Below are 13754 nucleotides of genomic sequence, written 5' to 3' on the forward strand. Positions count from 1 at the left end.
AGAGTTGTAAAGTGGAGCTTAGCAATGCTTCTCCCCTTAAACATGGGTATCACTTTATTTGCTTTGGAGGAAAACATGAGCTTATTATTGAAATGTACAATTTCAACATCATGATCCATCTATCAAAAGACCAAAATATAAACCATAAACAAGCATGATAGAGTGAAAAGCACTGAATTTCCTGGGGTATTAATTATAAAACCAGGAAGATAATTATACTTGCCTGTCAAGTTTACAAGGTTGTCATGCATAACAAATATATGTGAAGCAGATCAACCTGTCTGTTGGAGTATATATGCTAACATTGTCCTTACACGAGGTGATAGTCATGAAACTTAATGGAAAATGAGTAACTAGTTTAGCTACTCTCTAGGAAAAACAATTTCATTTACTGGTTTGGCAAAATATGAATTACTTTTATAACAAATTATTGTGCCACTTACCGGCAATGTCTTTTAGTCAAGATATGTTGTAGTTTGGGCTACCTGAGACCAACAAAGCCATCTGACAATTCATATGTAAATCATGAAATAAGGATTAATACTGATGAAAATCCAAAACTGTAATGACCATCGCTATCTACTGTAAAACAAGGTGATGCTCTTCTGAAATAAATTTAAATGTTCTACAGTCTAAAGGATAAGTAGTACTGTAAAAAAATACATAAAGAATTGATTTCATTGGTTTAAAATTATGTGGAACACGTGAAATAACTACTTACTCTTGGCAACAGAATTCTGAACACCTGCAGATGACATAGGCATTTGTTTGTGTAAACCGGAAATCTCTTGTTCAAGTTTTTCAGTAGATACAGAACGTTTATTAGCTGAGAAAAGATATAATATTTACTGTACTCAGATTTAAAAGAAGCATCATTAGCTGAAACAAAGTGAGTTCATGATGTAGTTCTATCGAGTATAGACGTGCATTAATTAGGTGCACAATATTCATGGTCATTCCTTATACATGATAGAGATTTAAGTTTTATGAAACTAAAATTATGCCCATTTTTAGGAAAATGTACAGTACCCTCAATAGTAAATGGGGCAATTTACTTTTAAAATATGCATTGGATAAAGTTGTATAAAGCTTTATTATTAATCATTTTTCCAGAGATAACAAATTTAAGTGGTTAAGATTTTAGATATAATGGATAAAATGATAATGAAATTTCTTTTGCAATCTTACAATATAAATTTATTGTGCACACCAAAGAGTACATGGCAGTATTTTCATTTGGGATACAAAGTTCAAAATCTTGTTGTAAAGCCACCTTGTAGCAATAGCCAATATCCAAATATGAACCTGAATGAACTTCAAGTTTAACAGCTGTATTAATTACCATTTTTAGTCTCAGGGTTCACGGTTGTAGAGCCTTCCCACGACCATCTTTTTTGACGATGATCAACACGGTTGCTCCGTTCCAGTGTACGGTAGACAACGGCTTTGAATCTCTCCTATTTAAAATAAACACCAACAATTTTTTACGTATTATAAAACCATCCCATCACCAAATTTTTGTATCAAGCAAAATTTTAGGGGACATCAGGTAAAAGTTAAAAATATTGGGAGGGGCACCTAGGTGGCTTAGTCGGTTAAGCGTCCAACTCTTGATGTGGGCTCAGGTCATGATCTCACAGTCCCTGGGACTGAGCCCCACGTTGGCTTCTGTGCTGGCAAACCAGAGCCTGGTTAGGATTTTCTCCCCCCGCCGGCCCCCTGCCCCGACTCGTGCATACACACACACTCTCTCAAAATAAATAAACTTAATTTAAAATATATATATAACCTTAAATTCTTTGTAGAATGAGGCAGAAAAAAAAATCAACTAATATACATATAAGTGAAATCTATGCCAGAGTCATCTATAATACCCACATTTCTAAGATCTTCAGTTCTAGTGTTAATCAATAGTTTTTTTTTTTTTAAGTGTATTTATTTTGAGAAAGAGAGCAAGGGAGAGGCAGAGAGAGAGGGAGAAGATCCCAAGCAGGCTCTGCACTGTCAGCACGGAGCCTGACGTGGTGCTTGAACTCACAAACCTTGAGATCATGACCTGAGCCAAAATCAAGAGTCGGATGCTTAACTGACTGAGCCACCCAGGCATCCCTCAATAAAGTTAAAAAAAGATAATCAAGGTGTTTGTCTGGACCTCAACTTTATTTTTCTTTATTTGAGTAATCTCTACACCCAATGTGGAGCTCGTGCTCTTATGACTGAGCCAGCCAGGTGCCCCTTGACCTCAACTTTAATCGAGCTGCTCAGGAGAACAGCTTTTCAAATGTAAACACCACACTGTGACAAAACAACCCCACAGCCATGCATGGTTTTCCTTTCTCAGATAATTTTGTGCTGTAACACACCATGGACTGTACTCAGGTAAACAAATCAACTGCAGGGCCAGGAGGCTTTGTATTATTCCCTGACAACAACCGTTTCATAGCAACATCATTCTTATAATGCCCCCACCGTTTCTCTGAGGGAAAAGACCAACATACTAGGAAAATGCAGACTCACCCATATCCCCTGAGGAGAAAAGCAATTGCAATTCTTAAAATGAAATGTATCTAGTGGCAATATTTTAAAATGATATTTTCTAACAGAAAATTGCCTCAAATTACCAGAAACCCAGAAAGTGTAATAAACACTAAAAACCATAATCTGTCTTGTATTATTCAAACATCACTGATTGTTGAGAATTCTATCCCCTGCTTCCAAACGCACTAGCTCTCTGTGCTTTCAGGTTCCAGTTGCATCTGTGGCTCCTACTTAAGCTCCTGTCCTGGCTCCTATGTCTGTCCACACTTACCCCTCCTCAGCACCATGGAGTCTGGGTTTTCTCCCTGCTCTAAGGAATTATTCTCTTTTTCTACCTGCAGGCTGCTCACAGTGTCCAAGGGTTCCTTCTTGCTCTGTTCACGGGAACTGCCTCACCACCCACCCCCCAACTAGTTTTGTGAGGTTGATTCTCTTTTGTCCCTTTTCTCCTGGTCCTTCCTCCTGTTTCCTCCTGCCACAGCTCTGGCTCCCTCCCCCTCTGCAGTGCCATTATGTTACATTCTCTTTTCTCTGGGATCTCTCTGAGGTTCCTCTTTCTCTAAGTTGATCTTTTTTTCTCTAAGTCCCTGGGAGTCTCTCTCCTCCAGGGACCCTCCCCCACTCTGCAGTTTTCTATTCTACCTTCTTTCAGTCTCTTAGCTCAAATCTATCCCTGTCCTTCCTTTTCTTTACCACAGAAGCAAATTAAGGAGCTCTTTCACAGAGGAAGATGGAGAGTGATAGAAATTCTGAAGGAGAATTCATCAAATACTCTGGAATATGGAAAAAAGAGCATAAACAACCACAGAAAACAGTTCAGAAGACAGAGAAGTGGTAGTGAGTGGACCATGGATGGGGAAGAAATGGCACGGGAACAGTCCCAGAATAAGGAAGGTCCACAGATGGGGCAGGGGCTGAGGCATGTGAGATCAACCTTGTGCTTCACAAGGAGGGAAAATGAGCACCACAGAGAAGAAGCCTCATGGGGACAAATGGAACCAAAAAGAAAGGACAGAAAAAGAAAACTTTAAATTAGGGCAACAGAAGAAAAGAGGGGGAGATAAAAACACACATATTGAGAGAATAGGCAGAAAGCCCAAAGACAGGGAGAGAAAAAGAGAGAAAAGCTAAGACAAAGAAAGAGGAAAGAAAAGTGAGGCACCTCAGGCAGAAAAAGGTCAGATGGAGAACCAGAAGACAGACTAAGATTTAGGGACACTTGAGAATCACTGGAATAAAGAAAAAGAGAGAATGCCAGCAAGAAAAAGAATGGTTTCCCAGAGAACATGCCAGATTCACAAGAAGTCAAGGATCCTCAGAGTAAAGCAGTGGAGTGACCCTCCAGGAGAAAAATCTGATGTCAGAGAGAATCAGGCAGAACAAGACAGGTAGCCAGATGCCCAAGTACGGACAATAAAAGACAAATTGACTGAAGTGGGACAGAAGGGGAAATAGAGGGCATTACTAAGGCAATGACTCATACCCACAGGGTGCCAGACACCAAGAGTCCAGAAAGGTAAAGAGAGCAGCAGGACTACAGAATGGCAGGGGAAAGAGCGGGACTGCGGGGGACGCGTGATGAGGAAGGGGGGGGCACACAGGAGAAAAGACAGGGGAGGCCGGATGGGAAGTGTGCTCCCCTCTGACTGGCCTGCACTCAAGCAGTCAGAGGAGCCGCCATGAGAAGTACGATGGGGAGCCTATCAGGACAAATTCCAGAGTCTCAGTGGAAGGAAGGGTCAGTCAGGGAGAGTGGAAGGGCTCTCTTCCCGGGCCTGCAAGGCTCCTCTTTTACATCAGCTAGTGGTTCTAAACTCAGGGGTCTGACACGACAGGGACAAGAGGCTCTACCACTGAAGGGAAGCAGCGAGAACTGGAGATGGTTCCTTTGGCAGGGGAGGGGGCAGTAAAGGCAGAAGGGCTAAGAAAAAAGTGGTCCGGTGCTGGGCAACACAGTGTGTCATCTGATTAACAGGCTACAAAAATACATACCCTTTCCTCCTGTAATTTTTGTTTCCTTTTTTCTTCTACGGATATTCTCCGCTGTTCATCCTTTTCTTTCTGTTCTTTCAGCTTTCGTTGTTTTTCTTCCATCAGTTTTTCATACTGGATCCTGGACTTCCTTTCTTTTTCAAGCAGTTGTGTTTCTTTGTTGGCTGAAATATTCCAAATACATTTTCAAGGTGTAAGAGCCAAGCAAATATTTAACTTTTCCACATTATACGCAAGAAAGAAAAAGGTAATATATCTCCTTCTCTTAAAAATAACATAACCTATGCTAATAACAAAAGATTATGTGAGTGTAAGAGAATGGCCACTAAAGTATTTGCCCTGGGTGTTCATTTAACTCCAGAGAACTGAGATGGCTTAGATGACCACTCATATCCTGTCCAAACTAAGATTCCAAATTAAAAACAAATATTTTCTTTCATGTGGTATTTCTGCTGATTGAGCCAAGGTTAAGCCCCACCAGATTAACCTGCTATATACATTAAAATAAGAAATAAAAAGAAAACATATAGGCAGAATGTTTTTGTTCATTCTCTTAGGAAACTGCTTTCAAAGGCCTCATCTATGCAGACCACACTCAGCATGCCAGTTGTACAATCATGGATTTAGTCATGTACCACATTATGAACAGCATGTTTTCCTACTTCAAATTTCCCATCACTAAAGCCTGGAGAGCATCTATGCAGTTCTAAAATATTCTTCTGAAGAGCTACAGGAAGAAACCGCTCCTCATTAAAACAAAGAAAAATGATATCCATTTGAATGAAGCTGAGCACAAGTTTTGTCAGGGGATTTCAAAGATCAGAGAAAAATGCAGTTGAAAAAGCAGTCCCTTAAGTTGTAGAAGGATGTTCTTTTAGATTCTAATTTACACTTAAGAAGTGTATTAGGATTATTAGCAACTTCATTTTCCTTTTTAGGGTCATTTTTATTGAAATCCCATTCCTCTGGTTTCTACAAATGTTGAAATTTTCGTATTTTAGTTTTCAGAAAATTGGAGGTAACAGAATTTACTACTTCAAAAATTTATTTAATCAAATATTTTTCTTGGGCCTTCTTTATCTTACTTAGTATAATCATTGAATCCAATATAATACATCCTAGGAAAAATGTAATCTATGATATAAACAGATCAGGAAAAGTAAGCAAAACCACTCTGGAAATACATAACCTTACAAGAAAATTCACTCATTCTGATTATTTTTTAAAAATCTAAAATATACCATCTTGTTGTCTTTTCTTTTCTTCTCGGCGCTCCTTCGCCAATCTCTGCCTTGTGTCACTTTTAAGGACAGATCCATCTATGACTAAAAACAAAAAAAGAGAGAAAAAAGTAAGACATTAAATAGGATATCAAATTTTAATGACATGACACTTTGACATCTATCACAAAGCATTCTAGAAATTATACCTGGCTTGAATGATGATTTTATATTTGAGGATTGAGATGCAGAGCTAAAACCACCCTGATTCCGTCTTTCTTCGGCCATGGCGTGAGCAGCCGCAACTAGAACACAGGAACATAAAGGGAAGGGATTAGATAATAAGAATAGGGTTAATACAGGGGGAGGCAAACAAAGCACAGGCCGTCGTCTTTGATGATAAAGGATAGCATCTCATCTATAAGGCAAAATCATGATAGATTAATCCAGGTCAACAATACAGACATACTGAGTACCTATGACGTTCAACAACAGTTTAAGAATTAAAGCTGTTTACTGTGGATGTGCTGGCATACCAGTAGACATAAAGAGAGAGCTGTGAGTGGGAGTGGCAGCACAAGCTTGTGGATGAGTAGGAACTAATGATTAATAGCTTTCAAAAATGCATCAGGCAAGACATTACAGCAAGTACTAGAAAAAGTGAGCTGGCAAGGAATTGGAAAAACTGTTTTGCCATAAATTGGGAATTTAGAAAAGAGTTGGCATTTATGGATCTGAATTTACAAGCAGAAGTGTCAACAGTGAGATCCTCAAAGATTGGGCCAATATTAAAGAAGTAAATTTATAAATTACCTACATGTGGGCTTTTCTACTGTGGCTGCACACTAGGGTTACCTAAGTTGCTTTAAAAATACATTAGCAATGGGGGCGCCTGGGTGGCTGAGTCAGTTAAGTGTTCGACTTCAGCTCAGGTCATGATCTCAGGGTTCATGGGTTCAAGCCCCGTGTCAGGCTCTGTGCTGATAGCGCAGAGCCTGGAGCCTGCTTCAGATTCCGTGTCTCCCTTTCTTTCTTCCCCTCCCCCGCTAACGTGCGCTCTGTCTCTCTTGCCCTCAAAAAGTAAATAAACATTAAAAAAATTTTTTTAAATACATTAAGCAATGTATTAGCAATGACTGCTTCTCCCCACCCCCAGTCTCTGGGGTGGGGGCCCAGGCATTATCGGTTGCTAAAAGGTCTATTCTAATGCACAGTGAAGGTGGAGAAGCACTGGAGGAATTTCCATTGAGATACTATTATTCTAGGTAGAAAAGTGTCAGGCAAAGATAAATTTACACATGCCTTGTAAAACAGGCCCAAAAGTAGTAAATAACTTCAATAAAGGTGAAATACAAGGTTAGGGGAGCACAATTTGAGGAGAGTAAGAAAAACTAAAATTCTAGGATGATACACCAATTACTATAGAGGATACCCTGAACCCTTTAATTCCACGTATGGCCATATCTAAAATGCCCCACAATGCTGGGCATCTTCAGGAAGGATCTGGAGATTAACACTGAAAACTCTCTTCTACCCTTGTAAAAGCCTAGGAAATATGTCCCTGCGGCGATACTGCGTACAATTGTTTTCTACATGTCAGGAAAAAATAGAACAGTGGAAGATGGACAGTTAAAATAATTAAAGGAATACAGTGGCTGTCATTGCCCTCATAGAAAGAAGGGACTCTGAGATGTTCCTTGCCACTGAGGAAAGATATCCAGAAATCATTTTACAGAGTAACCTTGAAAGTGATGTCACAATTGCTGTCATAGTGCTATTTCAAAAGGGAAAAAGGATTTTTTTTTTTTACCCCAGAGACCTAACAGCTCAGATAATCCATGATTTAGGTAAATTTGAAGATTAGATTCTTCTCAGGTTCCTTCCTAGTTCAACAACTAGCAATTTTATGTATCAGAAGTTATCCTCTGAATTTAAGTAGTACAGTGCATTAAGAAAAATTCTTAAATATAGTCTATAAATTAATTAAACCCTCCTATACACTCCCTCCTATTTGTAACATGTCTATGTGAGCAGAGAAAAAACAACAGTTGGTTCTGCACATTCAGCTTTCCTGCTTAGAAATAACAAAGAAAGTCCATATTTTGGCACAATTTAGCTGACCATAAGGGCAATTTCTCTCAAAATATACAATTTTACCAGACATAAAGACCTCATTAAACAGTAGTAACTTCAGAATTAGCTGTGGTGGGAATAATGAACTAAACCATAAAGGTCAATGTGGAAATAATATCGTCTGATTTTTAGAACTTTATATCCAAATTCTTACCAGCAAAAAATACATTTACCAAAAGGACAGGTTCTAGAAACCACTTAAAATGTTCAGGCAATGGGACAAAGGCTTTAGTCTGAGCTTAACAGAGTATTTTACTAAACTCCGTTGAATGAGGAAATTCACTTTAAGGTTACAGCAAGGTGCAGTTTAAGTCCTGTACTAATTCTGAATCCCAAATTAAAGTTAAAAGTTACCTTTTGCCTGGAGATTAAGAAAATGTGTAGGGTTTATTAAAACTGAAATATGAACCTTAATGTATATTTATGGTACTTAACTAAAAATTGCTATAATAATGTATATTACCTCACCATTTACTTAATGGTGTGTCTCCATCTCTCTCTCTGCCTCCCCCTGCTCATGCTCTGTCTCTGTCTCTCGAAAAAATGAATGCTAAAAAACTTTTAAGAAAAAAAAAAAAAGAAAATACAGCAATGGTGGGGCACTTGGGTGGCTCAGTTGATTAAGCATCTGACTCTTGGTTTAGGCCTAGGTCAGGATCTCACGGTTCATGAGTTCGAGCCCCCCATCAGAGCCTGCTTGGGACTGTCTCTCTATCCCTCTCTCTCTGCCCCTTCCCCAGTCGCTCTCTCTCTAAAAATAAACTTAAAAACTAAAAAAGAAAATAAGCAATGGAAATATTTTAAAATAAAGCACTTAACTATTTTTGTAAAAGAAAGCACTATTATGCTTTGCTAAGAAAGGCCTGAATTTAGAAAAAACTTGTGAAAGACATTAGAAGAAAACCATTCTTGGGACACCCGGGTGGCTCAGTCGGTTAAGCATTCCACTTGGGCTCAGCTCACAATCTCAGGATTGGTGAGTTTTGAGTCCCACCTCAGGGCTCTCTGGCTGTCAGGTTGGTGCCCACTTTGGATCCTCTCTCTCCCTCTCTCTTTACCCGTCCCTCAAAAACAAACATTTTTTATAAATTGGGGGGGGGGGTTAGAAAACCATTCTCCTCCTATAAGGGAAAACTTACAAACTCAATCATCCTGGATATCAAGCTCAGTAAAAGCCTCAGAATGCACTGAACCAAAAATAGACACTACTAAGGATATCAAAGTTAAAGAATGCTTTAGATTTAATAGATTTTTTAAAGTTGTCATTGAAATTTTGAAGCCTCTTTTGCATATAAAGCGTTTTAGCTCATTACCAACTTCAATATAGTGGAAAGTTCCAGCTTCTCTTTGCCTGCCCCCCAAACACACACACAGGATCTGTGTCACTAGGGCAAAGTAAATGCAAGAAAGGAAGAATACTTTTCTGTGACAACTAGTTCAAGAATGGTAATAATCTTCCAAATGCTTAATCCCATGAGATGCCAATGATAAAATACTCATCCCAATACTTATTCGGCAATTCTAAGTTGTCTGCCACAGTTGCTGCTCTTGATATCACTCTCAGAATTCAACATAAAATCTGTAGCTCCTCCCCACCATGATCCTTCTTCCCCCAAACCCTTTCTTCTGTACTCATTAGAAATATTAGATCACATACACTACTATTTTTATTAGGTAGCAAAGGGGTAGATTGTAAAAAATGATTGAAAGGTTTTTTAATAAAAAAGGCTTTGAGTGTGGCAGAGAACCACCATACTGTGAAACTAATTGTTACAGATTAACAGATTTAGTGTTACTCACTGTTATTTGGAAAAGAGAGTAAAAGTAATTGCCACCAAGTCCTATCATGGGCTCCTGCTGGACGCAGTGCACTAGGGGGTCTAGCACTAGACAGTTACAGCAGCTCAATCAATACCTGACCACTCCCACAGCTGCTGGCCCTGTGCTGGACCCACTACTACCCTGCACCTGAAGAAGTTATTTGCTTAGTACAATGTTTTAACTTTGGGAGCCAGGTTCCCAGCAGGAAATGAAATTGGCCAGATTAACAGATTTAGTGCTATTCAGTGTTGTTTGGGTAACAGAATAAAAAGTAACTGTCACAGTAGCATTTCATTTCACAAAGTAGCAAAACATTTCAAAGACTCCTTGTCCCTTTCAGGAAATCCATCAGGGCAAATCTAGTTAAGCTGGTACCCTGTGAAACTCTAACATGTAACATGTGATATTTTCAATTCCTCATATGAAATGGGCAGCAAGGTCAACTGCGGTTCTGGGTTAAGTCCTTTTTGCATGGCTTAGTTTTTGGTTTGAAATATACTGTGAATTCAAGCAACTGTCTCATTCAAAAATTTAAAATACTTCACAACATTCAATATCCTTTCCAAAAATGCTTTTTCTGGGGGGGGGGGGGAGCGGTTTATCCAGAATGCTGGTTAATCTGAATCACTGCAATAAACCAATGGCAGAGAGCCTTAGGTGTCAACAAGCAATGAAACAATCCGAACTTACTGCAAACTCTCTAGGTGAAGCAGAATACGCTAGAGACAGAAGGAGTTGACTTCCCAAGGAAAGGGTACTTGCTACTGATGCATTAGGGAGTTGATTCAAAGTATTCCGAAGGAAGGTAATTTAATTTTTCAAATGCAAATGAAAATATCCCTAAGGATTTCAATAAAATCAATTAAGATAGTTTTATTCAAGCTCATATAACAGGAAGCTGGCCTGAGAACAGCCAGCAACCTCCCACAAGCAAGAAATACCATTTCGCTCAGCTAGCGGAAGCAGCCTCCTGGGCTAAGCAACGCGCTGCCAAATTTTAGAAAATTAGCGATTTTAGGCGCGGGGGGCGGGGGGACATTTTGGCGACGGGACCGATTTAGGAGAAAGCGCTCTGAAGTGCTGATTTTCCCTTCGCTGCAGCCTAGGGTCGGGCAAGATGTCCCACGGAAGGTGACATCTTGGCGAAGTCATGTGCTACAGCAAGCAAATCAGGAGCAGAGAGGCAAGTTTCTTCCCAACTTTCAAAGCAACAGCCCCCCAAGGCTCCGTCCCCACCGGACCCTGACAGGGAGGGAGCGGGACACTAAGCCCCTCTGGAGAAGCGAGGACTGCGACCGTGGGAGGCGACCGGAGCGCGAGCGCCGCGGCCAGAGGGAAAACTCCCGGCTCAGGGCTGCCCCGGCGCGCGGGGTCCCGGCCGGCGCTCGCACATCCCGGGCCGCGGCGCGTCCGTCGTCCCCCAACGGCAGGCGGAGCCCGGGACCGCCCGCGGGGTCCGGGGTCCCAGCGCGCCTCCCCCCATCCCCCGCCGCCCGCGCCCGTTAGTTCCCTCGCGCCCCGCCCGCGGGGCTCGACCGTTAGCCGCGGCAGTTGGGCCGCTGGCCACGGGACTTCGGCCGTCAGCGGTGCCGGCCGGCCGTCTCCTCACCCCGCCCCCGTCCCCCAACGGTTCCGCGTCCCGTCCTAGGGAACTCCCGGGCGGGTGAGGGGAGGACCGGACGGCGCGAGGCCACCTCAGAGAAAAGTTTTTGGCGACCGGCGCGCCACTCCGATGGTCCTTGGGGCCGCGAGCAGCCCGCCCCCCGCACGGGCCCGGACTCCCCCCGGAGCCGCCAGGCCGCTCACCCATCCGTTCGCGCAGTCCCCTGAGGGATGTGCCGCCACCGGTGCCGGCACGCTCCGCCATCTTCCGAGCCTCTGAGGTGGGAACCGCTGGCGGCGCTGGGGGCCCAGTGCGCAGTCTCCGACGCCGCCGTCTCGCCTGCCTTGGCCGCGACGCCAGGGGGGCGTGGTGAGGCGGGGCGGGGCCAGAAGAGCCGCCGCGCCCACCTCGGATCCGCAAACTCTGCCGCGCCGCTCCCCACGCACCACGTCGTTGTCGTGACCTGTTGAGCCGCGACCTACTTGTCTAAAGAAACCCTCTCCTCTGTTGCGTGGGCCAGCCAATCATTGGCCGGGTGGGCCATCCAACATTCTTTTTTTACTTTCATCCAGTCTACCTAGCAACGCAGTAACATTCCTTCATTCATTCGTTCCTTTAGGGAGCATTATACTGAGTGCCTCATTGGTGCGCTTGCGTCCGGAGTTTGCTAATCTTTGAAACACTACAGAAAGAAAGGCCCAAGTGGAGGAAAGAGGCCCAGAGACAGGCTGGGAGAGAGGTTCCTGTTAGGTCTCGAAGTTGCATGAATTGTCTTTAGGGTGTTTGTGGGTCTTTACAGTGAAGGAGAGGACTTAACTGACATTAATCTCTCTAGGTTTTGGAGGCGGCCCTTCAAGATCGCCTCCTGAAGCCAAGACTACACTGTATGTTAACTAACTTGAGAATAAATTAAAAAAAAAAAAAAGAAAGAAAAAATAATTGCGGAATGTTTTTCCCATTCACAAAGAAAAAACTTAATTCACCTCGTACACCATTGAGGGGCAGGCATCACTTCCTGCGTGATTGCCTGTACGAGGTCAAGTCACCCCTGTGATTAGTGTGGTGTGGCACATGGTTGTAGGGAAGGGGTTGGTGATGCGGCCACAGGTAGGGGTCAGGAGATCACTTGTGAAATGTGCACTTTGATGACCCCACTGTATCTCAAAATTACATGGGAGCTATAAAATGGAAGAAGCTAATAACAGCAAATATTTATTGACTCTTACCATGTACCACGCACTGTTCTAACTGCATTACATATATTAATTCATTTAATCCCCCTACTACCCGATAAAGTAGGTACCATTATCATTCCCATCTGATAGATAACAAAAGGAAAGCAGAGAGAAATTCAATTATTCACAGTCACAGTTACTAACAGAACTGGAATTTGAACCCAAAATGTCTGACCAGTCTCCATGTGCTTAGTCTTCAGCGATACTGTTTCATGAGAGTGGAGATTTATAGATATACATATAGTTCATAAATTAGCATCAAGAATGCATAAAGATCTAAAAATATATAAGAAAAAGACAACCTCCACAAAGTGAGCAAAAGGCATAGCAGGTCTTTCACAGGAGAAAAATCACAAGTGATCAATAAACATAAGATGCTCAAACTCTAGCAGTCAGGAGAATACAAACAAAAACTGCAAGATATCATGTTACACCTACAGATTTAGCAAATTTAAAGAATGGACAATAAGTGGCGGTGAGGTTGTAGCTTAACACTGGATATGGAGAAGAAAATACTGGTAGGGGAATAGGCGGGGGTGCAGTGGGAGTCGGGGGTGGGGTGTGGTGGGGGAAGTTTGGGATTATAAAGTACCCAAAGCCATGCTCCTCCGTATATGCAGACCAATGTTTTGCATGACGCACATGATGGTAGCCATGATTATTAGTAAGACACGCATGTGATTAAGGCACGAGCAAGGCACATTCACACAAATTCAGCTTTGAGGACTTCACCTAGAACTTCACAGACAGACAATCTAGAAAAATGCAATACCACCTTTGTAGTTTCTTGCAAAAATGTTCAAAATGTTGAACCCATTATTAGATATTGAAACCCATCTAACCATCAGGAAACATTCAGATAAATCCAGACTGTGGATATATTCTACGAAACAACAGGCTGGATGCTTCAAAATGTTAATAATGTCAGGAAAGATTAAAGACAAACATCAGGGAAGTGTTCCAGATCAGAGGAGACTACAGAGAGCAAATGTGAAACACAATGTGAAACAAGGTCCTTGATTAGAAACAAGATTTAAAAAAATAACTTTAAAGAGCATTCATTACTGGGCAACTGGATACATTTGAATATGAACGGGTATTGGATAATATTGTATCAAGGTCAGGTTTCATGGGCGTGAGAACGATATTGTGGTCACGTAGGAAAATGTCCTTTTTCAGAAAAAATAAATGCTGCAGAATTTAGGGAAAAAT

At 41.8% G+C, this 13754-nt stretch overlaps 1 protein-coding gene across 8 annotated transcripts in view; it reads right to left on the minus strand.

Moving 5' to 3' along the window:
* MAP7D3 (MAP7 domain containing 3) overlaps positions 1-13754 on the minus strand; it is a 58917-nt gene that overhangs the window by 21310 nt on the left and 23853 nt on the right. For 7 of the 8 annotated variants that reach the window (XM_045051150.1, XM_045051154.1, XM_045051152.1 and 4 more), the window contains exons 1-6: positions 11511-11662; positions 5960-6055; positions 5772-5855; positions 4531-4694; positions 1343-1457; positions 722-826 (exon numbers count right to left, since the gene is read on the minus strand). In XM_045051150.1, coding sequence (XP_044907085.1) covers positions 722-826; positions 1343-1457; positions 4531-4694; positions 5772-5855; positions 5960-6055; positions 11511-11571 — 625 coding nt within the window. In that variant the 5' untranslated portion in view covers positions 11572-11662. Of the gene's footprint in view, positions 1-721; positions 827-1342; positions 1458-4530; positions 4695-5771; positions 5856-5959; positions 6056-11510; positions 11663-13754 lie in introns of those variants that run through there. The other variant, XM_045051153.1, reaches the window with a different exon arrangement.

Source organism: Felis catus, chromosome X (genome assembly GCF_018350175.1).
Source record: "Felis catus isolate Fca126 chromosome X, F.catus_Fca126_mat1.0, whole genome shotgun sequence".
Lineage (NCBI taxonomy): Eukaryota > Metazoa > Chordata > Mammalia > Carnivora > Felidae > Felis > Felis catus.